Genomic DNA, 18,711 nt, shown 5'->3' on the forward strand with positions numbered 1-18,711 from the left:
TGAACAGTAGAGCACTGAGGTATGTGATAGAATATGGGAATGCAGATCTGTAATTCCCAGGAGCTGGTGTTACAGGTAGATAGGGTCATAAAGAGTGCTTTTGACACATTAGCCTTCATAAATCAGAGCACTGAGTATAGGAGTTGGAATGTTATATTGAAGATGATTAAAACATTGGTGAGGCTGAATATGGAGTATTGTGTGCAATGTTGGTAGCATATCTACAGTCAAGATATTGATAAGATTAACCGAGTGCAGAGAAAATTTACCACAATGTTGCCAGAACTTGAGGACCAGAGTTATAGGTAAAAGTTGAATAGATTAAGACTTTATTCCCTGGAGCATAGGAAAATAACAGATCTCATAGAGGTATACAAAATTATGGCAGGTATATTTAGGGTAAATGCATGTAAGCTTTCCCCCTGAGGTTGGGTGAGACTAGAACTAAAAGTCATAGGTTAGGGGTGTAGGGTGAAATATTTAAGGGGAATCTGAGGGGAAACTTCGTTACTCAGAGCTGGGGATAGGTGAAAAGTGTGGAATGAGCTGCCAGCGGAAGTGGTAGATGCAGGCTCAATGCAATATTTAAGAGACATTTGGATAGATAAATAGATGAGAGGGGTATGGTCTGAGTACACTTAGTTGGAACTAGGCAGAAAGGCAGATCAGTATGCACTGGATGGGCCAAAGGGCCTGTTACTGTGCTATAGTGCTCTATGACTCTATCATCCTTTTTAAAGTAAGTTTTCAATATTTGGCACATTACCACCAAATTAAGACTAATTATAGCTTTTAAAATACAATTACAGGAAACTATACAAATCACAACTTTTCTTTTAGCAATATTAACCTGTTTTATGTCAGAGTCGTATGCTATAGATTTCAATGTCATGTATCTCTTCACAATTCTGATATATTGCATCATGACTTCCATGTTTAACTGCACAGTAGTTGCTGTCAGAGTTCCACTTCAATAACATTGCTCTTATCACTATGAAATCAAACTCTTTCATTCTTCCCTGCTGAACATACAGTATATGATTTTTTAAAAATAAGTCAAAATTGTTTCTTGGGCAGAAAGGAGTATTTCTGTGAGTACAGATAAACAAACAGGAACACTGAATTTATCTCTCTCTCTCTCTCTCTCTCGCTCTCGCTCTCGCTCTCGCTCTCGCTCTCTCTCTCTCTCTCTCTCTCTCTCTCTCTCTCTTTTTAGAACTCTTTATCAGCAATGAATTAAAACCATGATCTCCATTTTAGTTCTAACCCTTAATCTGAAGTGAGAATGCAGGAATTGAGAAAGAAATCAGAACCAGGTTTACTATCAATGATATATGGCATGAAATTTGTTGTTTTGTTTCAACAGTACAATTCATTACATAGTAATAATAAAAAAGTTGTAAATTATAATAAGTAGTAAGGTAGTGTTCATGGATTCATTGTCTGTTCAGAAGTTTGATGGTGGAGGGGAAGAAGCTGTTCCTGAAACATTGAGTGTGTGCCTTTTGGCTCTTGTAACTCCTTGATGATGGTAGTGAGAAGAGTGCATGTGCTGGATGATGAGGATCCTTAATAATGGACCTCCTTTTTGAGGCTTCACCTTTTGAAGGTGCCCTGGATTCTAGGGAGGCTCATGTCCATGATGGAACTGGCCAAGTTTACAACTTTTTGCAGTTTTTTCCGATCTTGTGCAGTGGCCCCTCCATACCAGACAGTGATGCAACTAGTTAGAATGCTCTCCACAGTACATCTGTAGAAATTTGCAATTCTCTTTGGTGACAAACCAAGTCTCCTCAAACTCATAATGAAATATAGTCACTGACGTGCTTTCTTTGTAATTGCTTCAATATGTTGGTTTGAGGATAGATCTTCAAAGATGTTAACACCCAGGAACTTGAAATTGCTCATACTTTCCATTGCTAATACCTTGATGAGGACTGGCGTGTGTTCCCTTGACTTCCCCTTCCTGAAGTCCACAATCAATCCTTGGTCTTACTGATGCTGAGAGACACCACACAACCAGATGATCTACCTTGCTCCTGTATGCCTTCTTGTCACCATCTGAATTTCTGCCAACAATAGTTATGTCAATTTATAGATGATGTTTAGCTTTGCCTAGCCACTCAGTCATAAGTGTAGAGAAGTGGATTAAGCACATATCCTTGAAGTGCACCTGTATCAGTGACAAGGAGCCATTATTTCCCATCTGCAATGACTGTGGTCTGCAGGTGAGAAAGTCAAGGATCCATTTGCAGAGTTACAGAGGCCCAGGTTTTGAGGTTTGTTGATTAGAGCTAAGGATATGATTGTGTTGAACTATATTATAGGTTTTCAAGAAAATAATATATTATACTAGGACAAAGGGATTTAGGATGGAAGTTTCAATGGGATGTTGTGTTCCAGTGCAGACTTTTTACGATAACATCAAATTCTCTGTAACAGTAAAGATTATTTAAAGTCTTCATGTGAATTGGGATCAGAGAGTTTCTGATAATTAGACCGGGATGTGCAACTGTAAATCCGTGTTCGCTTAAGATCAAGTAATCTGTTCTTATCTCCATTCATATATCCACATTATGATGAAGTAAGCTATGTAAGGTTCTTAATGCTGTAGTTATACAGCTGCTTTTGTGATGGCCCTTAGCTTTATTGAGAATGGAGTGACAATTGACAATTGAAACATGACCTTTTACATAAGGGAAACTTCCATTACAGTTGTCAACATAGATGTTTATAATGCAAAATTAAAGTTGATGGTAAATTGCTAAAATACATACTTTTAATAAATAGACATTAAGTTCAATGTTCAAAGTCAATTTGTTATAAAAGTACATATATGTCACTATATACTATCCTAATATTCATTTTCTTGTGACTATACTCAATAAATCCATAATAAAATAAAACTGTAATAGAATCAATGAAAGACCGCACCAACTTGGACATTCAACCAGTGTGCAAAAGACAACAAACTGTGCAAATACAAAAAAAAGGAAGAATAATAGATCAATATTGAGAACATGAGATGAAGAGCCCTTGAAAGTGGGTCCATAGGTTGTGGGAACATTTCATTGAGCAAGTGAAGTTGAGTAAAGTTATCCTTTTTGGTTCAAGAGCCTGATGGTTGAGGGGTGATAACTGTTCCTGAACATATAAATGTTTCCTATGACTCTACCTTTAATTATTATTTGGAACTTTATTTATTGTTCCACATAAATTGTATTTGGACCCAGATCAGGTCAATACAGATACAAATAATTATCATTTCCTAAAGATTGTTTTTGTTTTATTTTATGAGAAATGTAATGAACACTAATGAAAGGCTATATGCAAAAGAACTTCTTCAACATACAATAATGATCAAAGATATGTGGGTGAATTAGTTCTGAGGTTTTAGAGGCTAACTTTGTAATCCAGCAGCAATACTCTTCTCAGGAACATCACGTTGTATTTAGAGTAAGTGCAGCCACCCTTAAAATGTGAAGGCAGTTTTTGTTGTTATCATTGAATTGTTTTGAATTAATAATATGAACTTCTTCAAGTCAGAACTAGTACTGTGTGAACTTTCATCATTTTAAGGACATCTTGGATCATTGTGTGAATAATGATTGTATATTATCACATGGTAGATTTTAAAACTGAGACAAAAATGGAAAATCAGGTGAGACTGCTTCTGTGGGAAGAAACATAAAGTCAATGTTTCAGGTTGTAACTGTAGAAGAAAGTATAAGAAGCTTCTAAAACTGCAGGGAGGATGGGGGTGTGGGATATACTTGAGAAGGTAATTGCAAGATAACCATGAGGATAAGCTGTAAACAAGTTGATGCACCATCAATAACTCTCTGAGACGTGAGGCGAGATATCGGCTTTTATTGACTGGAAGAAAGAACAAGCAGCAATTGACCACCATGCTACATCCTGGAGACTGAGAGCAGGGCTCAGGCCCCAATCGCCTTTATACCGGGGTCTGTGGGAGGAGCCACGGTCAGTGGGAGGAGCCACAGGGGCAGTCAGCGGGGGGGCGTGTCCAGACAGGTATATGTAGTTCACCACACAAGTTTAACTAGACACTTAATGAATGGGAGCAGGTAGAGTGTGTGGACATAGACCAAAAAATACTGAAACGAGATAAACATCTTGGATGGCATGGATGAGTTGGACCAAAGAACCTCTTTCCATAGTATAGAACTTCATAAAAAGAATACGGGAGTTGCAAAATGCAGAGCAGGCAGTGAGCCCAGCAGATCATACTGGGCATGTGCTCCTTTCCCAGAGAGAGGAAAATAAAGGTTAAAAAAAGGTTTAAAAAAACAAGCTGAATGAATATTACAGATGGATGATTGGTACAGACTGAGTAATCAAGTTGTAACATTCAATATTGAATCCAGAAGACTGCAATGTGACCCACTGGAAAGTGAGATGCTGCTAAAGTTTCAGTGAGCTTTACTGTGAATATTAGGTCAGAGTGGAAATGAGGAATTAAAGTGGAACATAAATGGAGCTCTGGGTTGCCACTATGGGCAGGTTGAATTGTATTGAATTGACTTTATTACTTACATCCTTCAAATACATGAGAAGTAAAATCTTTATGTTACATCTTCATCTAATTGTGCAATGTGCATTTTATAGTAATTTATAATAAATAGTATGTACAACAGGACAGTCAATATAGCATAGAAATATACTTGTATCAGCATGAATTAATCAGTCTGATGGGCTGGTGGAAGAAGCTGTCCTGGAGCCTGTTTTTTTTCTGGCTTTTATGCTCCAGATGGTAGCAGCTGGAACAGTTTGTGGTTGGGGTGACTCAGGTCCCCAATGATCCTTTGGGCCCTTTTTACACACCTGTCTTTTTAACTCTCCTGAATAGTAGGAAGTTCACATCTACAGAAGCACTGGCTGTCCACACCACTCACTGCAGTGTCCAGCTATTGAGGGAAGTACAGTTCCCATACCAGGCAGTGATGCAGCCAGTCAGGATGTTCTCAATTGTGAAGGTGTTCACAAAGGTATTTTACAGGTGTTCTGCAAAAACAATTGTTCTATCTATTTGGTACCTCCGATGCATAGGAGACCACATTGTGAACACTGAATGCATTAGACTGAATTGAAAGAGGTGCAAGGGAATTCTGATTCAATAGGAAAGACTGTTTCAGTCCCCGGATGGTGGAAAAGGAAGAAATGAATGGCTAAGTATTGCATCACCTGTGGTTGCAAAGGAAAGTGCTAGCAGTTGGAACATTGGACTATGGAATCATGAAGGGAACAGTCCTTGTGAAATTCTAAAAGGAGAGCAGAATGGAAGATATGTCTGGTCATGGAACCTCTATGAAGTTGGCCAAAATTGCAGAGAAAGATCTGTTGAACACAGGGCGGTGGGGTGGTAGGTGAGGACCAAGGAAATTCTATCCTTGTTTTGCTCTGGAGGAGAGGGGTCAGAGCAGAAGTATGGGAAATGTATGAGAAGCAGAGGAAGCTCTACTCCTGTTACATCGTTCAACTTCAGGGACAACCAAAGTGAATTTTGTAACTTTGGGTAACTGGATTTCTTGGTCCATTCAGTCACCCATATTACCTTATCTTGTGTTTTTTGTAATGTGGGAGTGGAGGACATGCCCTCTTTGATCTGCTGGGCTCAATCTCCTGCTTTGCATTTTGCAATTCCCACAGTTACTTCTCTATGTTCTCGACCTCCGTCTGCTCTATTTTACTAATTGACCAGCTAACTATTTATCCTCATAGTCACACCAGTTTTACCCTATAAGAGGCATTCCCCTCTTCCCCAAATTCAGTACAGCTTTACAAGATTATTTGGTCTACCTTTCAATTCTGACTAAAGGTCTCTGACCTGAAATATTGGCTCTGTTTCTTTTCTCATAATTGTGGCCTGGTCTGCTAATTAGATGCAGCATTCTTTGTTGTTGCTTTAGATTTCCAGCATCTACAAATTTTTTGGAGACGTATTTCCTCCTTTTAATGAATGTGTGCCCTCACCCCATTCCCCCACCCCAACATTGAACGTGCGACATAGAACAGTACAGCACGATACAGGCCCTTTGGCCCACTAATGTGCCAACTCTTTAACCAACTCCAAGATCAATCTAACCTTTTCCTCCCACATAGCCCTACATTTTACTTCCATCTATTTACCAAAGAGTCTCTTAAATGTCCCTAATTTATTTTTCTGTACAACCACCTTGGCAGTGTGTGCCACATATCTACCACACTGTGTAATAAATCTGCGTGTGACATCACCCCTATACCTTTCTCTCAGCACCTTAAAATTATGCCCTCTTGGATCTCTCTGCCCTGATAAAATGTCTCCAGCTGTCTAGTTGATCTTTACCTCTTATAATCTTGTACACCTTTATCAATTAATCTCTCATCCTCCTCTCAAATGAGAAAAACCCTGGCTCACTCAACCTATCCTCATAAGACATGCTTCACAATCCGGGTATCATCCTGATAAATATCTTCTGAATCCTCTCTAAAGCTTCCATTTCCTTCCTTTAATGAGGTGACCAGAACTGAATGCAATAGTCCAAATGGATATTGTGGATATAGTAGGGATAAGGGTTCCCTTATCAGCACCAATCATCCCATGAGCTCCGCATCCAGTTCATCATTGTTCCCAATTTCTGCCATCGCCAATGGGATCCCACTACTAGGCTCATCTTTCCTTCACTGCTTCCTCACTCTGCATTCCTCAGGGATTGCTCCTTCCTCAACTCCCCTGTCCACTCCTCCTTCACCACTATTCTTCCTCCTGGCACTTATTCCTGCAACAGTGACACATGCTATATCTACCTCTGCACTTCCTCCCTAACCACCACTTAGGACCCTAAACAGTCCTTCCAGCGAGGCAGCACTTCGCTTGTGACTCTATTGGGGTCACTTATTGCATATAGTGTGGCCACCTGTGAGACACAATGCAGATTGGGGAACTGCTTTATTGATCATCTTTATTCCATAGGCTGCAACAGCCACCATCTTCTGGTGGTCATTCATTTCAGTTCCACTTCCTATTCCCACAATAACGTGTTGCCACTACTACCGTGACAAAGGTGCAACACCTCATATTTCATCTTGATAATCTTCAACCTGACAGCATTAATATTGATTTCTCTAGCTCCTGGAAACCCATCTCCTCTATTTACCCCCTCTACTTTGTATTCCCTCATTCAGGTGGCCCTTTCACCTCTTCCCCTCCCCTACTTTCATAACTTGTTAATCACCTTCATCTGGTTCCTCACCTCCTATATTCCATGGTTTACTGTCCTGTTCTGTCAGATTCCTTCTTCACCCTTTTGCCTCTTCCACCTATCACTTCCTAGTTTCACACATTCACTTTCATCCCCCCTCTGCCATCCACCTACCTTTCTCCTCTCACCTTGACTCATCTAATTCCTGACAGCTTGTGGCCTTTGCCCTCTCCCTACCTTTTTATTCGGGCTTCTACTGTCTTCCATTCCTGATGGAGGGTCTCACCAAAATGTCAATTGTTCATTTCTCTCCATAGATGATGCCTGTCCTGCTGAGTTCTTCCAGCTTTATTCCATGGTCTACTGTCCATTTTGTGTGTGTTGCTCTAGTTTTCCTAATACGGAGCTGGCTACTTTTCCCCATTGCTAACATTGGTACTTAACATCTGGAAGTGTGTAGTGATGAAGAAATGCCCCACCAAGACTGAAACTTGCTTGGAACCTTATATAAATCAATGGGAGAGTTCCAAGCAGTTCATTAGTTAACGGCCTTTGATAGTTCAAAACATTTGGGAATTAAAATGTCATATAATGTAAATATACATCCACAACTTGGTTGCCTTTTTCCTGTTTTAAGAGAAAGAACATTAACAAGTGAAATGGAGTTTTTAACATGCTTAAAACATGTCATCAACATAACCAGTAACTTTCTGAATGATGAATAGTTATGATCAAATTCAGTTTTGTTAATGGTTTTTTAATATGTGCTTCATCCATACTGGTCCATATTTGTCAATAGTAAAATCAGCTTTAGGTTTTATTATTTTGATGTATTCAACCATATCTGCATGTTGGTGTTTCCATTCATAACATAGATAGTTGTCACCAATAAATGCTATTGTATTGTAAAACATACCCAGCTCCATTTTTATTATATGATCATATCAAACACTGATATAAAGTTTGTACAGTCTGTCAGTAATCTCTTTGTAATGGGCATCTCTGAAGATAAATCTCGATTTGCTAATATTTATCATCCAATGCTTATCTGTCATTCCTGAAGTTTCAACTCGGGAACCTTCAAAACAGTTTAACAGTTTGAGCTGTTCAGCTGATTTACTTGTAAGTTGAATGTTCATATAATGTTAATTGCCTTAATCTGACATTTTTTCATATACAGTATTTTATTTACAATTAGTTCATTTAATATGTCTGGAATAAACTCAAGTTTCTTTCCACATCCAAAGAAATTCAAGTTCTTTAAATGTTATTGAAGTGCCAAAATATGCCATGCAATCTATAACATGCAAGGCAACTGAGAGCAATTCTTGATTGCAGATGCTGGAAATCCGACAAAAAAAAAAGACAAATACTTGGGCCATTCAGCCGGTTAGGCAGCATATATACTGTAGAAGGGAAACAAAGTTTGAGATTTAGGCCCACTGATGTTGCTTGACCTTCTGTTTATGTTCCAAACTGCAAGTTCATTCAACTTTGCATGTTCTATTTTGCATACTTGCTTATTACATCTTCAGAAATTTAATTGTAGTTTCTTTTCCAAATTATTAAAGGCTTATTTATGTACTATGAAATTAATTTTGATATTCACAATTTCTGTTTAATTGTAATAGTATAGAAATAAAGTGAACATTGTATAAAATAGGTCGATTTACTCACTGTGCAAAGATTTCTGTTAGAACTCGTGGATTAGGTAGCATCTGTGGAAGTAGAGGGGTGGTTGGTTTCAAGTCGAGACCTTGCATTAGGACATAATTACTTTTGCTCTATTTGCAACAACTATTTCTGTGCAAAAGGTATATAATTTAATCCTAACATATTCTTTTTCCTGGTTACAGAAATTGCATTGTTACCCATTGCGTTTATGGTACTGGCCTAGAAGATGTTGTGGTGCATCAGGCACTACAAGTGCAATGAATTGCTTTTTATCCCCTCACCCTTTTGCCCTTTTTTGTTGTTGCCATCAATTGATGGAGATGTGGGATGAGAACAACATGGTAAGCTCAATTAAACAGTTCAAGCAACACACACAAAATGCTGGAGTAACTCAGCAGGCCAGGCAGCATCTATGGAAAGGAGCAAACAATAAACATTTCAGGCTGAGGTCGATAGATGCTGTCTGGCCTGCTGAGTTCCTCCAGCATTTTGTGTGTGTGTTGCTTGGAATTACAGCATCTGCAGGTTTTCTGTTGTTTGTGATTGGACAGTGCTGATGAAGGGTCTCAGTCCAAAACATCGGCATCATTGGTGGAATCTCAGATCCAATATCAGATCAGACCAATTGTCAGTCAGTAAATCATGGTCATTCCCAAATTTGATGTTTGAAAGTCAAAACTTACTGAAATTTACGCAACTGAATGTTTGTGGTTCTTATTATAGCAGCTGTTCGTAACATGAAAGGATCACCTCAGTATTTTTCCAGCTGATTAGGGGGCCAATTTATTGGAGGACTTGAAGGGAAGGATCATAAATTTACCTTATTTAGAGGATACTTATTGTGTATCCTCTGTCTTATTCGTCACAACTAATGCAATGCCAATCCAGTGAGCTGTTACTTGGAAAGTACTATAATTGCTTAGCTAACCAAAGGTACTTAAAGATAAGGCTATATTTACTAAATGTGGGAATATCACGATGTATGTATTGGTGTTAATTGTTTATGGAAAAACAATCACATTTTTTGCTAATCTCTCAATCTACACATAAATTCTTATGAATTTGTATTTTCATTTCAATTGAGAACAGTTTACATCTTCGATGACTAGCTTCATTTGTTTTTTTTTTCCTTTCAGTGGTTGTTTTGACATTTGCATTCAAGAATCCTGAAAATATATTTTTAAAAATATGAAGTCTGGATGATGGGTTGAGAATGTGCTTGTTTGTAATTACGTCTAACTCATTTAGCATTTTTAAAACCTGTTGATGTTATTATCAGTTTTACTCTTGGGCAGGGCTATTTATTAATGTTGTGGAAGAACTTTGGCATTGTTCTGCACAAAGTGCTCTTGAAGGATTTGGACAAATGCTCAGAAGCTTTAGCTGGATTTAAAATATCAGAAGATGAATATCAAATGTACAGTATGTGCTCATGACTATTAGTAGTAACATAACTGAATCTCAGAAATTGGGCAGGAAAGGATCTCATCTGGCATGATATCTGAATTAGAAGGAGAGTAAGTTGTGGATACATCTTAATATGATTATATTACATCAATTTGAAGGTTAGAGTTAATTTTGCATTACTTACACATTGTGATTTCTTGTACAAAAGAAGATGGTTTTACTTCATGAAATTGCAACTTGTAGTACAATATTGGACAAATGCTTGTGTTTCACTTCCAAGGAAATCTAACTTAATTTTAAACTTATTACTAAAGCTTTTTTTGTTATGTGAATACTATTAAAGTTATTAGTTTTATTATTAATGGTATTTATTTGGCAGCAAATATTGCTTTGGGCACTTTCATTTTCAGGAACGACACGTGCATTTAATAAACTAAGACACATAGAACCTTGCATTTGGTTCATTTGTTACTTAAGTGTTTCCTTGCACTGCAATGAATTGTTATCTTTTCATAATTGGTGATACAAAATATAGCAATATTGAAATAGAATGCTAGAGTCAATGTTCATTCCTTCAGATTCTAATAAATTATACAATTGCTAGAAAATGTTTTCAGTAAGAAAATATTAAATTCATTATCTGATTTTTAATATTTGTATTGTGTAATTTAGTTTATCCTTCATGTTCATTATTCCTAGTTGTGCTTCTTTGCAATGCATGGAGAAATCATTTACATTCTTACCTAGCATGAGCAGTTTTCTTTTGTTGAAAGGACTTTGTGTGAGATTGGTGTTACTGTATAATAGTTCTGGACACAGTGATTGTTTCCATTGTTACTTGCATGACACTGTGATGCTTGATGGTGGTGCCTCATATGTTTGCTTTTCTGGCTGCATAAAAAAATCAATGTTGACTTTCACCTCTAAATAATATGAATGCCTGTTTTTCTACAGTAAGGAATGATCTACAAGCATAAGTTTTAACTTTCTGCCACTTAATACTTTTATATAGAAAATATCTAAAATTATTTACTTGATCAAAAGGAGAAAGTTAAAAATCTTTTCAGTAGTTTATTGCTGAGAAAATGTTACATGTTAAGTGATCCAGTCAGGTTTAAAAACCTAAAATGGCTCTGCTATAATAAAACCAATTCACCATGCAATTACTATCTCATATAAATGCATACAATTAAAAGGTATACAATTAAAAACAAATCAGCATTTTATTGATATCAAGTCTAGAAAAATGTGACGCCTCAATGCATTATTATGAAATATAACTTTTGCCAATTATTTCACTTTTGTGCTAAATTAATTTTGCAGTCTAAGTTCCTGTTGCAGTATGATATTGAAACAATATTTTAGGATTGGCAAAAGTTGATAATCATCCATTGTTGCCCATTGATGCTATCTTCTGAATGCAAAATTCACTGGAATTGATGTCTTTGAAATCCTTTGTTTTGTATAGTATCCCTGAAATGACTTTCTTCCCAATTTTTGCTGCTTTTTTGTATTTTGTGATTTGAATTCAAAAGACATCCAAAAGCATATCACTCCAACACCTAAATGAAACCCATAATACATACTTGATTACTGTGAAAAAGATTTAGCATTTTTAAATTTGCCACCTGTCTAATAGGTTGATCATTTACTAACAAGAGTTAAAGTAATTTTTCTCTTTTCTTGAAATGGTGGGTATATTGTTCTGGTTTTTTTTTTGTAGTTGATACAGATTTCTTTCTAGACAAATTTGATAAAAGCTTTTGTTGTAATTTAAATTTTAAATATGAAATGTATTTTAGGGATTTTTATCCTTTATACATTTTTAGATATTTTGTACAGTTACTATTTTTCAAAATATAAAATCTTACATTTCAATTTTTCAAGAAACATTTTATAATGATATTTTCTAGATTTTCTGAAGTCATGTATGTTCTTGAATTCTCTTTTTTTTCCCTCCATTTTCTTCATGTTTGATCCTAGGTCCCCTTGCAAAGAAACAGGCTGATGATTTAGGTGATAATGATGGCGCAGAAGACGAAGGTATTTTTTTGACGCCAAACCAATATGCATGACGATGATTGTCTAATTTTTTCCTCCCTTCTAAAATATTTTTAAGATATTTTTAAGTGCAGATTTTTAGCACTTAACTTTCAGATTTTTTGACTTAATTGTTTACATTTTATCACTTCAATGCTTATATGCGATTTTTCCAAAGTACTTGATTATAGCAGTTTTCACTGATGCGACAGAACTTTACTGAAACAATGTATTTTTAAGGTCATATTTTTGTTGACATATGTGGGGTTGTGGGTTAACCACGGTATCAATTAAAAAACATATAATTTAACATGTAAAAAGTTGCTTTCTTCTGTTTGCATTAATGCATGCCTTATAATTATTTGAATGTTCCAGATATTAAAACCGGATAGGTTGATTTTGGACTTTTATCTTTTGACACAGCAATGTGTATATACTTTTTGACCAGAATATCTATGTAACATTATTGCTCGTCAAAACTAATAATGTAAAATTCAAATGCTTCTCAAGCAAAGATCTCCCTTGCCGTTCAATAGCTATAAGGAAATTGGAACATGGATTAGGACAACGACCAAGCTTTTAATTAATACTTTGAAGCCCATGCTTTGTGTTGAAAAATAGATGTGCTCTTCCTTTTTAGCATCTTTTTATTAAACAAATTCCACTTTAGTTATAATTCTGATTCGGAGTAGGGATAATCTAATAAATTATCAGATAAAACAGGTATAGATCTCAAATGACACAGATTTTTTGAATACACCAAATGATTTTTTTTATAGTGCTGATGACTTTGATCAACACTAACAGTCAATATCAATGTTTGCATTCAATGGCTTGTCTCTTAACCCATCATGAAGTTATCATATCTATAAATATTATCCGGCTTTCAAAATAGAAAGGAAATATTGACATGTTTTAATCAAACAACACATTCTTGATGACGGCTCTGTCCTCACTATTTTGCACTTCTCATCGAACTTTCCAGTCACCTTGCCAACGGTATCATCCTCTGATCTTATACTCTTCAGCTTCAGGTTATTATTATCACCTGGTTCTTTTATAGCTGCTATGATGCAGTCATTACATTGTATCCAGTGCTTTTCTCCATGCCTGCATAGTTTTCACATTTAGAATTGTGAATTCTGTTTGTGGTCTCCCTTCTCCATTTTCAACACATACTCTCTGATCAAAGAATTCCCCCAGCAACCTACACTCAATCACAAATGAGAAAATCTGCAGATGCTGGAAATCCAAGCAGTACTCAAATATCCAGTATAGGAGGATAGCTAAAAAGGTGGCTACAGGAGTGGAACCCAGTGTGGTCTTCTGCTGTAAACCATCGACTTCAAGGTTTGACATGATATGCATAGTTACTTGAGTTACTGTCAACTTCCTGTCTGCTTGAACAAGTCTGGCCATTCTCCACTGACTTCTCTCATTAACAAGCTGTTTCCAACCTCAGATCTGCCACTCACTGGATGTTCTTTTTTTTTGTTGTTTTTTGTACTATTCTGTGTAAACTTTATGGACTGTTCTGCATGAAAACCCTAGGAGAACAGCAATTTCTAAGATACTCAAAACACCCCATTTGGCAGCTAATCATTACATACTGAAAGTCATTGAGATCACATTTTTTTCCCTTGTGTGTAGTGTAGGCCTCCGTTAGTCTCAATAGACCATGGATTTGCGCCTTGGAAAGTTTCCAGGGCGCAAGCCTGGGCAAGGTTTTTTTATGGAAGACAGCAGTTGCCCAAGCTGCAAGTCTCCCCCCCTCCACGCCACCGATGTTGTCCAAGGGAAGGGCATATTTTTCCCTGTACTGATGTTTGGTTGAACAACAAATGAAGCTTTGGCCATGTCTGCATCCTTCTATGCATTTGCTTGCAGCCTCATGGTTGGCTGACTGAATAATTGCATTAACAAGCAGGTGTACAGGAGTACCTAATAAAATGGCCACTGACTGTATCTAATATCAAAACACATTACAACAAGATTCTCTCCCCTTTACTATTCGGCTAAATTAAAGCTACATTTTTATGCTTCTACTAGTAACCATAAGCTTGTCCTGTTTGTCCTGTAAACTGTCAGCCACCACTACAGGGTTAATATTTTGTGCACTGCTTGATTCAATCGAGATTTTCTTCTCTTGCAACTGCTGTATTCACAGTCATACAGTTGCTTTCTTCAATCTTTTCAATCTCTTCCTCAACATCACCACTTAAATATCCTCTGGTTGCCTCTCGCCACACAATGAAACAGTAGTCGACTGCTTCATTACTGTTGAATTGACACTCTCTTGCCTTCTCAGTAGCCTACATGCCTCAGCTTCCATGTCAACCTACACAAAATTTCATACTTCCCTTCATCCCATTCTCTCTTTACAGGTTAGCCCTGTGAATTCAATTAGTAATACATTTGTGTTTTTCTTCCTTGAGTGTAATTTTATGATCCTGCCTCACATCTAATGTGCTTGTCCAACTTTTGAGTTTCTCTTTGTCTTAAACTCCTCTGTAATTCAACTTGTAATCTTAACTTTGTTTTCTTTTTATAGATGCTGCTGGATTTTCTGAATGTTTCCAGTGTTTTCTGTTTTTCTTTATTTAGAATCATAGAAAGGGTACTGCAAAGAAGGACAGCCCATTGACAGTATTTCCTCTACTTTAACATGCAGATAGCAATAGATGCTCTGTTGCATATGCAGAGATATTTATGGCAAATTGCCATTTTGTTAGGTGATACTATGAGGGTGTATCTTTAATATAATGTAAAATCAAATAAAACCTTGTGATGAATTATCTAATAAGCCACACAGTTAATATTCTTTTTATCATTAATGCATACTTGCATTCCAAGTGTAGATGGTGGAAATTGTTATCAGTATTGTTTCTATAAATTCTTGCTTTATTCTTATTTGTTGGAATATCACTAGTGAAAATTAAAATAAAGTTGATTGTGCACCTGGTTAACATTTTAATGCACCAGTAAATTTACTTGACTATAAACTATTAGAGTGACTCTTATGGATAGATTCACTCTTAGTCATCCATATTTGGTTAATTAGTTTGTGAAGAAAAAATCCATTTATGTGAAATATAAACACAAAATACTGGAAACGCTCAGTAGATTACGCTGTGTCTGTGGAAAGACAAGCACAGTTAATATTTAAGGTCAAATATCTTAATTTGAAATGCTTACAGATAAATTAACTAATGAAACTTTCAGCAATAAATGAGTAGGTTGGAAATAAGAACTTCACTCTTTCACACTATTATCATATATTCTGTGTGTCAGTCTTTAGGAAGAATACCACCAACCTATTGTCAACTTCTGTAGAAACTAGCTTTCTTCAAGGCAAACTATACATGCTGAATATGCTGTAGAGACTGACAATGCTTTTGATCATATCCATTCTCCTTGTTAACTAATTTCTTGTGTTTCTAACCACTTTGAATAACAGAGCATTCATCAGTTTTCCATATTAGCCCTCATTACATGTGTAGCACGCAGCAGTTTTTTCTTCAGCATCATGTCTAATGCGGTAACACAGTAGGCTGCATACTGCCTAGTCCCAGCTGGTTGTTCTTCTTGATTTCTCAAAAATATGTGCAATCTTTTCAAGTGCTGATTTTCAAATGGATCAAACCTCTTCACATCACACTTTTGTAAATCTGTAAACAGGGAGAAAAAAGTCTTAGACAACAATGTGACGGCAACAGAAACTCACTCTTGACTTCTGGTCAAATCCAGTCAAATGTCAAGTACTGTAGTTCTTGATTTACTCAAGTCCCTTATAGCTAAAAATAGCATGATTGTACCATTGCTTGCTAGTGATGTTATTAGCCTTTAAACCTGCTGGAATCTTAAATAATATTAATTCACATGGCTTATTAGCAGTAAAACAATTAACTCCAAATATTTGCTTGAGAATCTTATTTTGTCATTTAAACTTTGATTTAAAAATATCCATATTAATACAAATGAATAATAATGACATAAGTAGCTTCCCAAAAATTTTGAAATATACCTCATCTTTCAGATATTCGTGATAGTGGACCAAAACCTGTAATGGTCTTCATCCATGGTGCATCATACATGGAAGGCACAGGAAATATATTTGATGGAAGTGTACTAGCAAGTTATGGCAATGTCATAGTCATCACAGTGAACTACCGGCTTGGTGTTTTAGGTAAGTCCATGCTTCCTTAATAATTCAGTTCTGTTATTTGTTGAAAGCTTCTTGTGGTTTAGATAACTTTTGTGATTTAATTATTTCTCAAATGTGATGTGCTGCTAATTTGATGAATATGTGACCTGATATAATCTGTGGAATTTTACTAAGATCGAATACAATATCATTGTTTTAAATTTAGTAATAATTCACAAAAGTTAAGAGCTAATCAAATGTAATCAGTAGAACAATGAATTCAAGCACTTTCCTCTTTTCTCTGAAATCTTGAGTTTCTACAGAAACATCAGGTAGGTTGATATGTCATTGCTGACTGTAAAGATTATAATAGTTTCTTTCGAGTGACTTGACTCTTAATGAAAATATCTGGCTTAGCTCTAGTTGGTGCTCTGAATGGCTATTAGTCAACCTGAGTATTGCAAAGGCACAGTAGAGCAATTCTTGGTGCTCAGCGTAATGAATGTGGAACTTGTATTATAGATGTCCTTTATGAGCCTTCTAGACCAAACTGTTTAATGAAAGCAAATGTACAACTTAAAAATGTAGTTTAACATGGGCCTGTGGTTATAAAAATGGTCATATGTAATCCATATTTGTACTTGAGTTTCAAATATTCATTATTTGCACAAACCTGGTGTTAATTGGAATAATTATGTGAATTCAAAACTTAAAAGGAAATCTTTATCTTCAATCATTTTGATTTTGCTATCAACCTATAGCTATATATTGTGTATTATCATATTGTATGGTGTACAGTTAGGTTCTTCAATTTGTAATGTAGATGATATTTCTATGCTGTCATTGTAATGTGTTTCCATTACTTTAAACAAAGCTTTAGAAATGATTAAATCAGAAGCAGCTCAATGAATATCAGCTTATAAATGAATGTTTTGTGTTTTAATCAGAGGAAAATGAACATACACAAAGAGTTAACTATGTTGAAGAAACAACTTTCTTGCTCTTAGTTTTAAGCAGCAATAATTCTGGTAGCAATTTTAATGTGACATAAATTTTATTTATTGGTTTTCATCTGTAATACACTGTTTGAAAAAATGATTTATCAAAGATTTTCCATATTAATTTTTCTGCAACTAAGCACGTTATTGTAGTAGAATGTTAATTGCCAAAATGTGGCTGATTCTGAAAAATACGACTTCTCAAAAATAATACTTATTCATCATAATAGTTACCTAGCTAGATCATATCACTTGTCCATAGGAAATTAAATTTCCAATGTGATTAATAGAATCTCAATTTACCAATCCACTTTTGTTGTTTTGTTCATCCTGTGTTCTAAACCATTCCATGTTGGTTGATAGGTATTTTCCAGAACAAACAAATAGTTCTGTTTATTTTTATTTATTCTCTAATACCCTATTTCCATTTCTTTAATCTTGTCTAATTGTTAACCTAATCAATACCTAAGCAAATTGTCATTTTCCTATGAATGCAAATCAATCAATGAGAATTTAATTTAAGTTTAAGAACCCAAAGTTGGTATTCTCATTTCAGATTGATAGGATTTTGATTTAAGTAAACACCCCCTTAAACAAGAATTGCTTCTTCTGACTTGATTTTTTCTTCAAATTATATCTTCATTCTGGTATAATAATGACAGTTTCTCAAGTACTTTTAAAAAAAAAGTTAATTAATATTTAACTAGGCTGGATGAGCAGCTAGTGAATATCACATCCTGATTGCGTGGCCACCGATGCTAGGCAAACAGTCTCTGAAGGGTATTGATAATGACTAGGGTCACCTCTCTTGTGAAGACACTGCCCTGAAGAAGACAATGACAAACCACCTCTGTAGAAAAAGTTGCCAAGAAGAATCATGGTCATGGAAAGATCATGATCGTCCACGTCATATGATATGGCACATAATGAATTAATTTATATTTGGAAACCACCTTAAAGCAGTTTTGGTTATAACTTGGCAACAGTACCTTTTGTGGATATATTTTTGAGATAAGACTATTTCAGAAACTAAATGTGCCTGAGATCTAGTTGAAAGATGATTAGCCTTTGAATAAATCATTTTTCTTAAGTTTCTGCTTTCTATTTTTATGATACACTGTTGTAAACTTGTTAAATCAATATCTGGTAAGTATATTTTTCAAAGATATCCTTCAGCATGACATTGTATATTAGTTAATGTGAATAAACTTGCACACAGAGACTTGGAAATCCCTGCAAATTCAGT

The 18,711-nt window shown here is 35.8% G+C and overlaps 1 protein-coding gene across 9 annotated transcripts in view; it reads left to right on the top strand.

Annotated features, from left to right (window-relative positions):
* nlgn1 (neuroligin 1) overlaps window positions 1-18,711 on the top strand; it is a 627,813-nt gene that overhangs the window by 150,081 nt on the left and 459,021 nt on the right. For 7 of the 9 annotated variants that reach the window (XM_073041086.1, XM_073041087.1, XM_073041085.1 and 4 more), the window contains 2 exons: window positions 12,267-12,326; window positions 16,360-16,509. In XM_073041086.1, the coding sequence (XP_072897187.1) occupies window positions 12,267-12,326; window positions 16,360-16,509 (210 nt within the window). The remainder of the gene's footprint in view (window positions 1-12,266; window positions 12,327-16,359; window positions 16,510-18,711) is intronic. The other 2 variants (XM_073041093.1, XM_073041094.1) reach the window with 1 other exon arrangement.

This window comes from Hemitrygon akajei, chromosome 3 (genome assembly GCF_048418815.1).
Source record: "Hemitrygon akajei chromosome 3, sHemAka1.3, whole genome shotgun sequence".
Taxonomy (NCBI): Eukaryota; Metazoa; Chordata; class Chondrichthyes; order Myliobatiformes; family Dasyatidae; genus Hemitrygon; species Hemitrygon akajei.